The sequence below is a fragment of the Aplysia californica genome, unplaced genomic scaffold, assembly GCF_000002075.1.
Source record: "Aplysia californica isolate F4 #8 unplaced genomic scaffold, AplCal3.0 scaffold00108, whole genome shotgun sequence".
Lineage (NCBI taxonomy): Eukaryota > Metazoa > Mollusca > Gastropoda > Aplysiida > Aplysiidae > Aplysia > Aplysia californica.
Window position 1 is genome coordinate 549,728 of NW_004797378.1, and position 13,426 is coordinate 563,153.

The window sequence follows — 13,426 nt, forward strand, 5'->3', positions numbered from 1 at the left end:
TGTGATAATCCTGTAGGACTCAATTTTTGTGGGGTCCTTCCCGGGCTTTGATTGTACAGGTGGTCGTCTTATAGAGGTGGCCGTCAGGGCAGGTTCGACTGTACTTTTGTTTTTTGGCTCAACACCTTTCATGCTCTTAAAAGAACTCATTTCTGTTTTGATTTTTCTGAAAAACGCCGATTAAACGCATAAAAAATGTTAATTTTCAATTACCACAGACTCTTAAGCTAAGGAAATAACTAATCTTTGGTGGCCATTTTCTCACTAAATTTTACCTTTGAAAGAGGTGACCCCCATCTCCTTCATTCACAAATATCTCGACTTGTATTCAAGATAAAAGAATATTTTTTTCATCCAAATAAAGACAAGTGAACAAGCTTTAAGATGATACCAATAACTCTATATGCCCAAAAATTGACGAGAGCCTGATTCCACCACGCTGCCTCTCAAATAGACACCTCGAGACGGACTCACACTGAGGGAAACTCATAGATGGAAAGACAGACACATATGTACAGAGACACACACACACACACACGCATGCACACATGCACGCATGCGCGCTTGCACGCACACACACACACACACACACTCACAACACGCGTACAACGCTCACAGACAAATGTAGAAACGCACTGATACACACACTGACACACAGACACTCTCTCACAGACACGCACTCTCGCACACTCTCTTGTATACACTGGATGGCCATCTCAGACAATTTTGGTTGGTGGTTGATGGGTGCTCTGGTGTGGTTTGCTTCTTCTTTCCTATCAGACATCTATCTTCCTAATCTCCCCTTCTTCTTTTTTATGTTTGTTACTCTCTTGTAACGCCTCTAATCTTCTGGCGCTCATTTGACCTTATGCAGTTGCGAGCGACGCAAAACCTCTACTAAACCTAAAGACTATTTTGACTCTACTGCAATTGACCAACAACATGACATGTATGTTTCAGTGTGAACAGCTCGTACAACTGCCCGCGTGCTGTGTCCACCATCTTGTGTGTCCACGAGCCAGTGTGTTCCCCCTCGGACTGCTCTGGGCATGGCGAGTGTGTCTTAGGCTTATGCAGGTGTGACGGCCTCTGGACGGGGGACGCTTGTGATCAGCTGCTCTGCCCAGCTGACTGTAGTGGACATGGGACCTGCACTCCTGGTAATAATTAAATATATGGGGCGGACCTATTTTGTGTCTGGAATTTGTAACTTAGGAAAGTTATTGGCACTGGTCCTTTGGTGTTATGTACAGGCTCTTAGTTGTTGTATGCAGAAGTTATGATTTTGTTTCAGGTTTAGGACGGCTTATAGTATGAACTCGCCCATAATAATTTAAAAAAAGAGTGAGGTCCTGAAAAATTAATCTGATTTTTGAGTTTGGAGTCAAAATACAATAACCCCCTCTGTATTATACTTGAAGTATTGTTTATATACAGTATATGCAGTATATCATTGAGTGCCAGATGTGCTCTGGCACAATCAGTGGAAGGACCCTCGGCAACATTTTAGAGAGAGCAACGGAGCATCAAAAGGCATGTCCGGAATGCAGGGATGTTGCTTTCTGAAACAATGAACAATGAATGACATTGAGTGCCTCTGCCTCTCTGCAGGGGATGCTGTATCCTGTTCAGCCTGGGTGGAAACGGCTTGCGTTTTAGATTGTGTTGATAGAGGTGTTGAGCATTTACAATCATTCACAAGCTCAGAAAAATGAAAAACAAGCTTAAATATCCGCAGTAGAGGGAAATGTCATGCAGTATCAACTGTGACTCGAAGGCTGAATCTTTTATCAGTATAATTTGAAATCTTTCTTAGCTGTGGAGTGAGGGACTGATCTGAATCTGAAACAAAATATTCTTGAACTTTGATTGTTTAAAAAGTCATCATGCATCTCCATTTAGATTTTGCCTAAGATTGATATTAAAATGAGGGTCTCTATCTCTTAAATGACCTTATTTTATCGGATTATGTCATATACCGTTCTATCAATATACTTAAGTTATCGTATTATTACCTTGTAGATTATGTCATATCTTGGATTTACTTGGATCCAGAGCTAGAATCATAGCAGGCGGCACATGTCCATAGCTGCTCATCTCTCCTTTCCAGCGTCCACCTCTGGGTCTTCCTGCTAATTGTCTCCATGAGGAGCTGGTTTGAGACACGCCTGACCACTCCTCGGAGCAAATTTTTTTTTGCTGTGCCCCGCACACACTTTTCTTTTATTGTGCTGAGTGTGTGGGATTCTGTCTCCTCTTGGTCGTGAAGGCTCTCCTTGCATCTGGTGATCACCATTGGTGGGTCGAGCATGATTCGGCCATTGGGTGCTGCTTTGCCGGCAAGTTTATCAGCACGCTCATTTCCGTGCACCCCGGCGTGACCAGGGGTCATTTTGAATGACTTCGAGGCGATGTAGCTGGGTTTTGGATAGGGTGAGCATACGAAGGCCATAGTTCACCACAGACAGTACAACCGCTTGAAACATGATCATAAGGGCGCGTTGGGGCATAGATGCAGCCATCACTCTCAGTGCAACAAGTCCTTTCCTTGCTCTGGTGATAATGTTCATCACATGGTCTTTTGCCGAGAGGGTGCGGTCAAAGGTAATGCCCTGGTACTTCAATTTCTCTTGTCTTTCCAACTGCGTACCTTGTATATTGACAGTAGGCATGATAGCCTTGACTGCCCTGTTGAGACTGGTCCACAGTACCCCTGCCTTCGCTGGATTAAGTTTTCTTTTGTTCTGTTCGCAGCATTCACCAATTCGATCTAATTCCTCCTGCATGCTCCTTGCAATCAGCTCCCGATCTCTCCCCTGCCTATATACCAATACATCATCTGCAAAGCTTAGCGTACGGCCAGGTCCCTCCAATTGATTGGCCATAAGACCGATGGTGTATATGAACAAGACTGGTGACAGGGCCGATCCCTGGGGCTGTCCTGGGGTTATGGTAATAGGTTCAGAAGCCCAGCTGCCAAGGCGCAAGGAAACCATTCTTTTTAACGAGGCATTTCCTACCCAGATCACCAATTCAGAGTCGATTTTCATATTGATCATAGTTCGCATGATCAAACTAAAGGGCACCCGGTTATAAGCATCTTCTAGATCTATTGCGGCGACTAGTGTCTCTTTTCCCTCCTCAAAAGCGTTGTATGTCGGAGGCCAAAATTGCCACATTCCTCCAGGTGTCTTACCAGGGCGGTAGCTGCCAAGTTCCATAGGTATCAGATTGTTACGTTCCAAGAAATTGGACAACCATCTTGACACCATTTTTTCCATTAGTTTCCCCCACCGTGTTTTGCATTGTGATAATCCTGTAGGACTCAATTTTTGTGGGGTCCTTCCCGGGCTTTGATAGGGGGGCTAGATAACTGTCCAGCCAATCTTGTGGAACCTACACATCATGCAAACTAATATCCAGGATGTTTGCGAGACTCTCCAACTTGTGGTCATCCAGATCCTTGATGTGGGAATAACACACCCCATCTGGGCCTGGTGCTGTGTCAGGTGCCGTCTTAAGTATATTTCGAACAGCCTCCAATGTGACATTTACCTCTTTGCTTCCTCTCCTTCCCAGTATCTTCCTTCTACATCCCTTAGAATGCTCGTTCTTTCGTTTTCATTGTTCTGATTTGTTTGCTGCAGGTATCTGTTCAAAAGAGCCTGCCCTTTCTCCTCTTCCGATCTAACCCATGTACTGTCCTCTGTCTGAAAATCAGGAAGGCATGTTCTTGACTGACTGTTGTTCATTGCCATACTATCAATATTCTTAAGTTGTCATATTATTACCTTGTAGATTATGTCATATACCATACTATCAATATTCTTAAGTTGTCATATTACCGTAAAGTCATACCAAAGTGATTTTATTTACTTTACATTTCCTGTTGACATATTTTCCCATGGCTTGTACTCTAACTTTTATCATAGTGTTTTGTCACTGTTGCCTCTGTCTTTAACTAGGCATGTCAGGTAAAATGTTAGGGTGAGTTCCTTGAAGGGTATTGGGGATGACATTTGTGCTTGAATAATGTATGCAATGTTGTGCTTGATGATAAAAGCAAATTGCCTGAATTTGATGAAGATTTCTGAGCGTAGAAACCTTATAGTATAGCGGATACCAAAAAGTCTAATTGCCAGTAGTTTCAACCACTTGGTCACATTTTTTCAGACTCCCAAATTTCTCTTACTTCTGTGTTCGGTATAGGCTTACTTTACTAGAGTCATAATACTACTTCTAGATCTCTTTTTTAGATGTGGCTATCTACTGTAAAGAGAATCAAATGACTTTTATGCTGAGTCTGCCAAGGGTTCAACAGTGATGGGCTGCAGGTGTTTAAAGAAAAAAGTGAAAAAATTCTCTTTTCATAGCTATGTAATTTTTTGTACTAAAGTTTGGATTTAACCCACAGAAATATTGCCATTGTACTTGCATACTGCTTTTGTGGAGCTTGTTAAAAAAAAAATGCTCCAAATTTTGTTTCAGTGGAAAGGCATCGCCCCAACCATCTATTCCTTATTTAAGTATTATGTATGGACTATTTCCCTTTCCTCTATAGATGGATGCGTGTGTCTGCCAGGCTGGCAGGGAGGTAACTGCTCTATACCATGTACAGAAGGCACATACGGACTCAACTGCTCTCTCCCTTGTATATGTGAGAATGGGGCAAGCTGTGACAAATCGAATGGCACCTGCCACTGCCCACCTGGCTTCTCCGGCAAGTACTGCCAGTCAGGTAAGTAAACCCCCCGCCCCCCACTAATTTTTATAGAAAATCCTTCGTTATGGACGCCTTTGTGTTTTGTTCAAATGATTTGGATTATGAAGCGATTAAAGTTCCAGTCAGTTTCCAAACTTTGAAGGTGTGGAAGCATCAAGAAACTGGTGTACTTGAATGACAAAACAGTTGTAAGTAAAGCCTCAAAAACAATGCAAGAAATACCACTTACTATTTTCGGCATAACCCTTCTTATAGAGTCTCAGGTTATAGCTTTTTCACTTTCATCTGACTGAGGTTAGAGAAAGGAAAAATGAAATTGGTTTATTTAATTTTCTGAAATCTTTGTATAAGGATCTAAAAATTTGATGACAACAGATTCTAACAGCCCATTCATAAAGGTCATTGCAAACTCAGGTTCCGATATGTTTTCTTTGATGTTGACCTAAAACAGGTCCAAAAAATAATCGAGGATTAACAGCACATTAAAAAGTTGACATATTTTTCTCAACACGACACTTTAATAAATTAATAAATGAGCTAGAATTTTTTTTACAATAGACAGACGAAAGTGAATAAACTCTAAATTATTTTACCACTGAAATGACGATATTATGTGAAAATACATAATGGAATGAAATAGAATTTCATAAGAGGAAAATAAAATAGGGCCAGGGATTTTGTTAGTGAAAAGCTTTTCATAATTCCTTAGCCAAATGTACCCCTCTCTTTCTCTTTCCCTCCCCCCCCCCTCTCTCTCTCTCTCTCTCTCTCTCTCTCTCTCTCTCTCTCTCTCATTCTCTCTCTTTCTTTCACTCTCTCTCTCTCCCTCTGTTTCTCACGCTCTCTGTGGATGATTGGTAGATCACTGGTAGATTCTACATTTTTACCTTTCCTCTGTCCTTTGTCTCATCTGTCTATTCATCTAGCTTTTTCTAGCACTGAATTATTACACCGATGTGCTTCTCTTAACTAAAAGTAAACTCCCCTCTCCCTCCCCCCTTTCCCCTTATCTGTCTGTCTCTTTCTTTCTATTTTTGCTTTTTGATTTTCTGCTTTTTATCTTTGACTCTTTGCCTCATAAATATAGCCCATTATGTCTTATATATGTTTTCATTGGTCACTACTGCTTTCAACTGAATGTTGTTTAATTGTTTTTTTGTTCCCAGCATGCCCATTTGGCTTCTACGGTGTTGGCTGTAGCCAAGTGTGTCGGTGCAACAGTAGCTGTTACTGCCACCACGTCTCTGGCCTCTGCAATGTCTCTTTGCCTGATGGGGACTATCTCAAAGGTGGGGACATAGTAACCTCAAACTTTACATCTTGGCTTCTATTTTAGAAAAAACAGCAGTCAAATTTTCATCCATGCTTTAAACCTTCTCTGAGAGGGATTTATAACTGATTTAATTCTCTAAATGTGTTAATCTGCCGAAAAAAAACTTTCAGGAGAGACAAACAAAAGTTTTTGCTTCTCTTGGAAGCTTTGCATTTTAGTGTTTAAATTTTGCTATGAAAGTACTATTTTTAATAGTTCAGGCTTTGTGATCTTCATGTACACTAAAGGATTACCCCACCCCCCCAGTATTGAAAAATTGGTAAAAAATAACTAAGTTACCAAAATGTTTTAACTCAAGCATTTAGATAACTACCTTGATGATATAATATCTGATATCTTGCACAAACCTTTGGATCATACTCCCACAAACATTTGATTTCAATGCTAAGTTATTTTCCTTTCGAGCAACTACACTGCTATTTCATAATATATTTCTCAGCTGGACAAATCATGAGAAAATGCACAATTTTTTAAATAAGAAAGCCAGTTTGCCTACTTTGTTTTAAAACTTTTAAGTTATCTGCCTTTTAAAAAATAAAAATACCTTGATCTGGAAGTTATAATTTCACTTCAAGCTGTAATAGGATCCTCTAAAGTTTTTCCTCCACCTTAGAATGACTAATGTTCTCATGTTGTAGCTGAGTTGTAAATGCTGTTGCAAGTACTACCTGAATGGTTGCGGAAAATGAATCTTTCACCCCTTGCAAGGTTTATCTTGAGTGTCTTTGTAGTTTCTTGTTATATTTTTTTTCATTGAGTTAAACAGTTTAAATGAAGTTATGAATATTTTAAATGTTTCATAATGTATTCTTTTGCTGTTTATTTTAAAATCTGGTTCAACCTCCAAAGCTGGGAAATGTTTGGCCAATCAGAGAATGCGAGAACTCAATCTGGTGCCTCAAAATACACAGCAAATCACGTAAGTAAAAAACAGGCACTTGCCAAAGGGTTTTAATAATTGTTTTAGTGAAGAAATATAAGGGGCATTATATTATACAGTTGAACCTGTCTAAGAACCAGAAAAAAATTGCATCTTAGACATTTGCTGTCTTGGACAGGGGAATTTAAGGGGAAAGGGGGGTATGTTAGTTGGGTCTGCTATAGTGAGTAAATAGTTATTTAAACCTTTTGAATAGATATGATTTGTAAAGAGTGAAGTGACAGCTAGATTGCTGGCAGAAAAGTGAATTGATCGTAAATGTTCTGACATGATTTCTTACTTCTTGCAGTGAATCGTAAAGTCAAATTACCCTTTCAGCAAAGTGAGAGATTATTTGAGGATGTAAACCTTTCTCTCTTGTTCTTGTAATATCTCTCCAGGTTATCTTGTTTGGTTCATTTCTCCAACTCAGTATTTTTCATTTCTACTTCTTTAGCCACTTTGTTTGCTGTTATCTCCAGTTTCTTTTCTTTATTTTTATCTCTCTCTCTCTCTCTGAGTCTCTCTCTCTCTCTCTCTCTTTCTCTCTCTCTCTCTCTCTCTCTCTCTCTCTCTCTTTCTCTCTCCCTCTCTCCCTCTCTCCCTCTCTCTCTCTCTCTCTCTCTCTCTCTCTCTCTCTCTCTCTCTCTCTCTCCATTGTTTCTGTGACTTCTTTATTTAAATCCTGACTTTTCAGTAGGCCTATGTTTTTTTTGCTTCCCTTTTTAGAATTTCGTATTAAGAAAATTATGTTGCCATTTCTCTGTATGCTCCTCTCCCACAGATTTTGCATCACCAGTGTGCCAATTTTGGCTGTTATTGCCGTAGCCAGCCTTCTGCTGAATGTTCTGCTGAGCATATTGTTGTCTCGCATGCGACAAAGACACCGCAAGGAAATGGTACGTCAGGCGAGGCTGGCGGTGAAGCGGGCACTGAGGAGATTCCAGTCTCGCACAGAGGACAGCTCAGAGGAGGATAATACAGAGGGGCCAGTGAAAGCAGCCAACGGTTATAAGAAAGTGCCCACTGTCAGTGACTCTGAAAGCATTGGCTCTGGAAATGAGGAGGAATTGTTTTTAGCACCAAAGAAAAAAAAGTCTACGAAACATTAAAAGACTGGTGCAATAATTACACTATGGTTTTGTATAAAAAACCATTACATCTGTTGTACTGTCTGTAATGCATCTACTTTTTTTTGTGTGGACATCCCCAATTTTGTGGGTTGTTCGGTGTTCTTTCCTTGTAAGTGCCGAATGTATTGGTCATGGTTTATCTTGACCTGAGGTTGGTATTACACAATTACAAGTTTACCAGCTGTGTATGCCCTGAGACAGTATGTTCTCTTTGTGTGTGTGTGCGCGCAGGAATGGAGGGGGCATATGAATTATATACACTCAGGAGAAATGTTTAGATTTGTTTGCATTACGTTAAGAACTTCCCATGTCTTGCATAATCATGATACAATTTTGTTCTTATACGCTCCTTTCCTGCCATTCAAACATGTTGAGCGCTGAATAAGCAGTGAACCGACCATGTTGTCTATAAGTATTTACTGTTAAGCTTCTGGTCTCTTTAGGAAAGTAGAAATCATGGGGAATTTTTAAAATCACCCCCCCAAAAATATCGAATATGAAGCAAATAGTTTGGCCTATTACAAACATTTCTAAGAGGATTGTACAATATTGTGCCAATTTTCTATCCCTCAACTTTGATCGTCATTGATATGTTCCGAAAATGATCAGGATAGGATAGTCTGCTGCCCTAAAATATCCAGGGTTCAGTGAGTTAATGCTAGAGAATTTGCATATAGTTTAAAAAAAAAATCTTTCTTCTTACTGCAAAATTTGTAGCTGATATTGTTTATTGTGTGAACTGATTATATTTTTTTCTGTTATTTAAACAAGGCGGTACTGTTTGCAATATATATATGTCTTTCAGATTATGAGTAAAATTCCTTGACACTTGATAATGAAAAAGATATAATTTATTTGTATATTGTGTAAACATGCATGCCATTCCAGTTGTTGTTTAAACTTGTGAAATCTACAAATATCTCTCGGAGGTTGATATTGCTGTTTGATTTTACTTTTGTAATGTTCAGTTATTGATTGAATCATAACCCTGGTGTATGGGATGCTGTATTTTATCAATTTTCTTATTGATATGATTTAAGTGAAAATACCTATATAATGGAAGTGTCTAGGTGTACCTAGACATGGTGGCAAGGTGCTCCCCTAAAATGTTGGATTGTGACCTCTGACCACTGGTTGAATTTTTTGAAGAAAGTAATAAGTGGGTCCAATGCTTCCCAGAAGATACAATGGAAGATGACAGGAGTTTAGCTATTACTGTCGGACAAACTTTGAAAAGCTTCTCTGAATTTAAACAGCTATTAAAGAAAAGAGAAGGAAAACTGTTTGAGTGCACATCGACTGAAAGTCATTGGCCTACTATATTTACAGTCTACTGGAATGGAGCAATAAATCTTCAGAGATGCAAAAAATTAGAAGGTCTAGATCTATACTCTGAAAACAGAAACTGGTATTTCTCGCAGTGCTTAAAGGGGAAACAGACATGTTTAAAAATTTTGATAATGGAGAAAAAGAATGAATCACTTGTGGAACAATTAAAAACAAAAAAATAAACTGAAGAAGAATTTGAAGTTATAAATATATATATGTGCCATGTACACTCTTCAACCACCGCTAATGTACCCTGTAAATTTTGAAGTCATACGGTTAGGTGGTATTGGAATTTTAGGCGACCGAAAATTGCCAAGTGGGCCCCCTTATGCAAATATAAAATGTGTCCACAAAGTCTTGACATTGCACTGTGGCCTATTTTTTCTCTATTTTATTGTAGTTTCAAAACACAGCAAGTGTGCATCAGTAGACATGTTCACATTGTAACCCAGCGCACAATGGGAAATAAACACACTTAGAGAAAAATAAGTCACAATGCAATGTCAGGACTTTATGGGCTTACTGTATATAGATTGACGCCGAGAAAAACGAATGAATAAGTTTGCCACCTTCTAAGCACAAGTCCAGAATTGTTACAACAGATAAAAACAAGAAAATTACAGTATTTCGAACACACAAAATGCCATTCTTTATTCTACAGGACTATACTAGAGTGTAAAGTGGAGGGAACAAGACTGAGAGACACATGATGATAGATTGGGGTCTACGGGAGCCATGGTGGCTGCGTGCTCCTCAACTGGGGACCACCTAGACACTATTACTACGTACTTCCCTATAGAATTCAATTTGAACAGAAGGTATAACTTTGAAAGTGTTTTTTAACTCCAATTTGTAGCATGATTTATTAGATACTAGGCTTTTAATTCAAATGGCATTGCAGATGTCAAAGATTCCTCCTCACTAATTATTTTGCTGTTATGGATGTCCTAACTTTTCTCAGTTTTGATTTGAATATTTAGACTTGTCTGCCCCAAAGGAATCAGATGTATAAATTGTTTGTTTTGGGATTTAAAAACACATGCTTTCTGGAAGGTTATCAAAGTTGCTGGTATCTTCAGCTCATAGGATAGTGGTGAACTTTCCTTTTGTTAACCTCAGTAGTTTTCATCTTTTCATGATGTGAAAAATTTTCTTTATTTTTTTCTTACCTTTAGTTGGTCATCGTTCATGTTGACCCCAAACTATTACTTATGCTCAAAGAGGAAAAAATGGATAAAATAGTTATTTATTCTGACAAATTTATTTATGCATGTAATTATTAAAAAAAACCTTTTTGTTACTATTTTCCAATAAGATGTGATTTAATTGGATATCATAATAGACTAGTTTTTTTTCTCCTATTTGTTCTTTGCATATAATGAAATCACGAAGCTACAGATGTGTGTGTGTGTGTGTGTGAGTAGCTCCCTTCTTTACAGTGTCCAGTTTCGTCAAGTATCGTCTGTATGCATTTGCTTTTTACAAACTGATTTTCCTCTGTAATATGTATTCACTTAAATGTATACACTGTCATGTTACTTGTAGCAATACAAACTCAAAAAGAACGTAACTTATCTGAGGCATATTTTTGTTAACCCTCACACTCTTGATGGTCTCGGGAATGACAACAAGGGAAACGACAATAATTTTGAACCATTTAACATAGTTACTTTTCTTAACATTAAAACTTTTTTGGTGATTTTCTCAACTGAATGTTGTCACTATTTTTTAGGACTCATTTTAATTGACCTCAGTAAAGATATGCTAGTTCATGAAGCTGTTGTATTCAGCCTCATTCTAAAAGAAATTAGTTATTTGCTGAATATATATATTTGGTATACAAAAAAAAGCAAAGGATATTCAATATTTTAACGGCACACGTGCAGGCTGTTGGAAAGAAATTTTAAGATATCTTTTATCTTTGCTTACACTTACACTTGCATTGTGGAAATGATCATTTATGTATGTATGTCCTGACACACAAATATACAGTCTAACATACACATAGCAAAATTGATGGGACCCAGAAATGTTTTCGTTATGTTCGAATTTAGCTTTGTTTTAAATACAAAGAAAATACATGTAATGTGATTGTGATGCATAGTCATGAAATCTGGCGCTCGTCAAGATAATGGAAACAGAGAAACCGACATTTCTCAGACTCAAAGTGCATTTTTTAAATTGATTTGGGGGAGGGGGGGGGGGTGTTTGTCCAATAACCTGTCTTTTCCATGCATCGACAAGTCATCAGTGTGGCAAGTAGCCACAGACAGTGCTGATTTTGTGAATTTGAAAATTCGGGTGCTCAACTTGTGATGGGTATTTTTGTGCAAAAATAATAACTTCGATGAAAATTAATTATCCTGATGATTTCTTCCTTGATGTATGCGTCGTCCAGAAAAAGAATGAATTCTCTAAGGAAAATTAGCTTGCAAGTGCAAGATTTGAATTCTTTTCGCAATTTCTTTTTTCTGTGTGTTTGTAAGAAAAAATTTGAGACCTGGAAATCTGTTCGCTATGTGCGTGTGCACTATATGCATGCTTGACTTACTATGTGTGACTTTTCATGAAAGAGTGGGTTGTGTCTATTCCACTGATGTATGTGAATGTTTTATGCAGTTATCGTTTTGAATCAATAGCAAAATATTGCTTGGAACTGGCTTCATCCGATGTCACTGCTATGTCAAGTTAGATGTAAAAATATCCAAGAGGAGCTGAAAGAATCCATGTATGAATGCATTAGCTGATAACCTTTATCTCGAAGATTTGGCATCCATAGTTGTAAGAAGTTTTTGTTTTAAAACTATGTCTGATGTGCAATCTTTTACAAGTTGAAGTGGTGTTTAGCTCTTCCATAGTATTGTAATGCCTATTTTATTGATCATAATTTGATAAAAGAATAAACGTTTCGACTGTGTGAACTGTTTGAGTTTAAGCTCATGTATTTTTTGTCTGTGGCTTGAGAAACTGTGAATGACTGCAACAAACTGTATAGAAATACAGTTTGTAAAACTCCTAGCAGGTAATGATACTTTCAAACATTCATGAATATTTAGTTAATGCAGCACAGGATATTGTATCTGCTTGGTTTTAGTGATTTTCTGGTGTAAATCCAATTTAATTTCCATATTATGTTCTACATCAAATTATGTTCTGAATATGTTAATCAAAAATATGATTATGATGACTTATGGCAACGAATACATATGTATTCATTTAGTTTTTTAAATTTAAATTTTGCTGAATTGGCAAGAGTAAAGTGCAATCCCCCAATCTTTAAGCATCATGGCGATCACAGCAAAGATTCTCTCCTAGAGCTGTTCTAGTAAAGAATCTTTGATCACAGTGCACTGTTTCCTGTTCCAGTAAGACAAAACTGCCACCCCTGTGACCACTTATGGTTTGCAATAGTTTTAGTTGTTTGAAATAGGGGGATCTAACTTTACTTTGACCAAATTTAGCATTTGTTTGGGTGGTTTGACTTTCTGATCCTTATACTATAGGCTACATGCAGTATGTTATTGTGTATTTTCCAACACCCTTTTCTTGGGTTTGACCCAATAGTTGGATGTAAAAAATGAGCAGTTTGTGATATGTTGAGGACTGTTTAGTTCAATGGAGTCGTTATTTTTTTTCTAATCTGTAATTGATGCATTACTTGTAATGTGTGGTGTTTGTGCATATTGGAGAGAAATAGCTTCAAGGAGCTTGAGAAATAGATAATAAAAAGATATATATACAGAGAGAGAGACAGCGAAAGAAGGATAGAGAGAGAGAGAAGGAGGGAGGGAGAGCAAGCAAGGGACAGCGAGCGAGAGAGAGAGAGAGAGAGAGAGAGAGAGAGAGAGAGAGAGAAAGACGTGCTCGGCGTGTATTATGAGGACAAACCTTGGATTACCTTTGACCTCCCACCCGTGACCGCGACACGTCCTGGAAGGCTTTGGTGGTGCTCCCGCCTCCCCCCTCCCCCTCCCCAGTCCTCTAACAGG

General features: G+C 38.4%; 1 protein-coding gene across 3 annotated transcripts in view; it reads left to right on the top strand.

Moving 5' to 3' along the window:
• Nucleotides 1-12,358, top strand: part of LOC101853454 (N-acetylglucosamine-1-phosphodiester alpha-N-acetylglucosaminidase) — a 32,234-nt gene extending 19,876 nt beyond the window's left edge. For all 3 annotated transcript variants that reach the window (XM_005095598.3, XM_005095599.3, XM_035969037.1), the window contains exons 9-13: nt 961-1,160; nt 4,562-4,738; nt 5,890-6,012; nt 6,906-6,975; nt 7,760-12,358. In XM_005095598.3, coding sequence (XP_005095655.1) covers nt 961-1,160; nt 4,562-4,738; nt 5,890-6,012; nt 6,906-6,975; nt 7,760-8,087 — 898 coding nt within the window. In that variant the 3' untranslated portion in view covers nt 8,088-12,358. The remainder of the gene's footprint in view (nt 1-960; nt 1,161-4,561; nt 4,739-5,889; nt 6,013-6,905; nt 6,976-7,759) is intronic.
• The last annotated feature ends 1,068 nt before the right edge of the window (nt 12,359-13,426 follow it).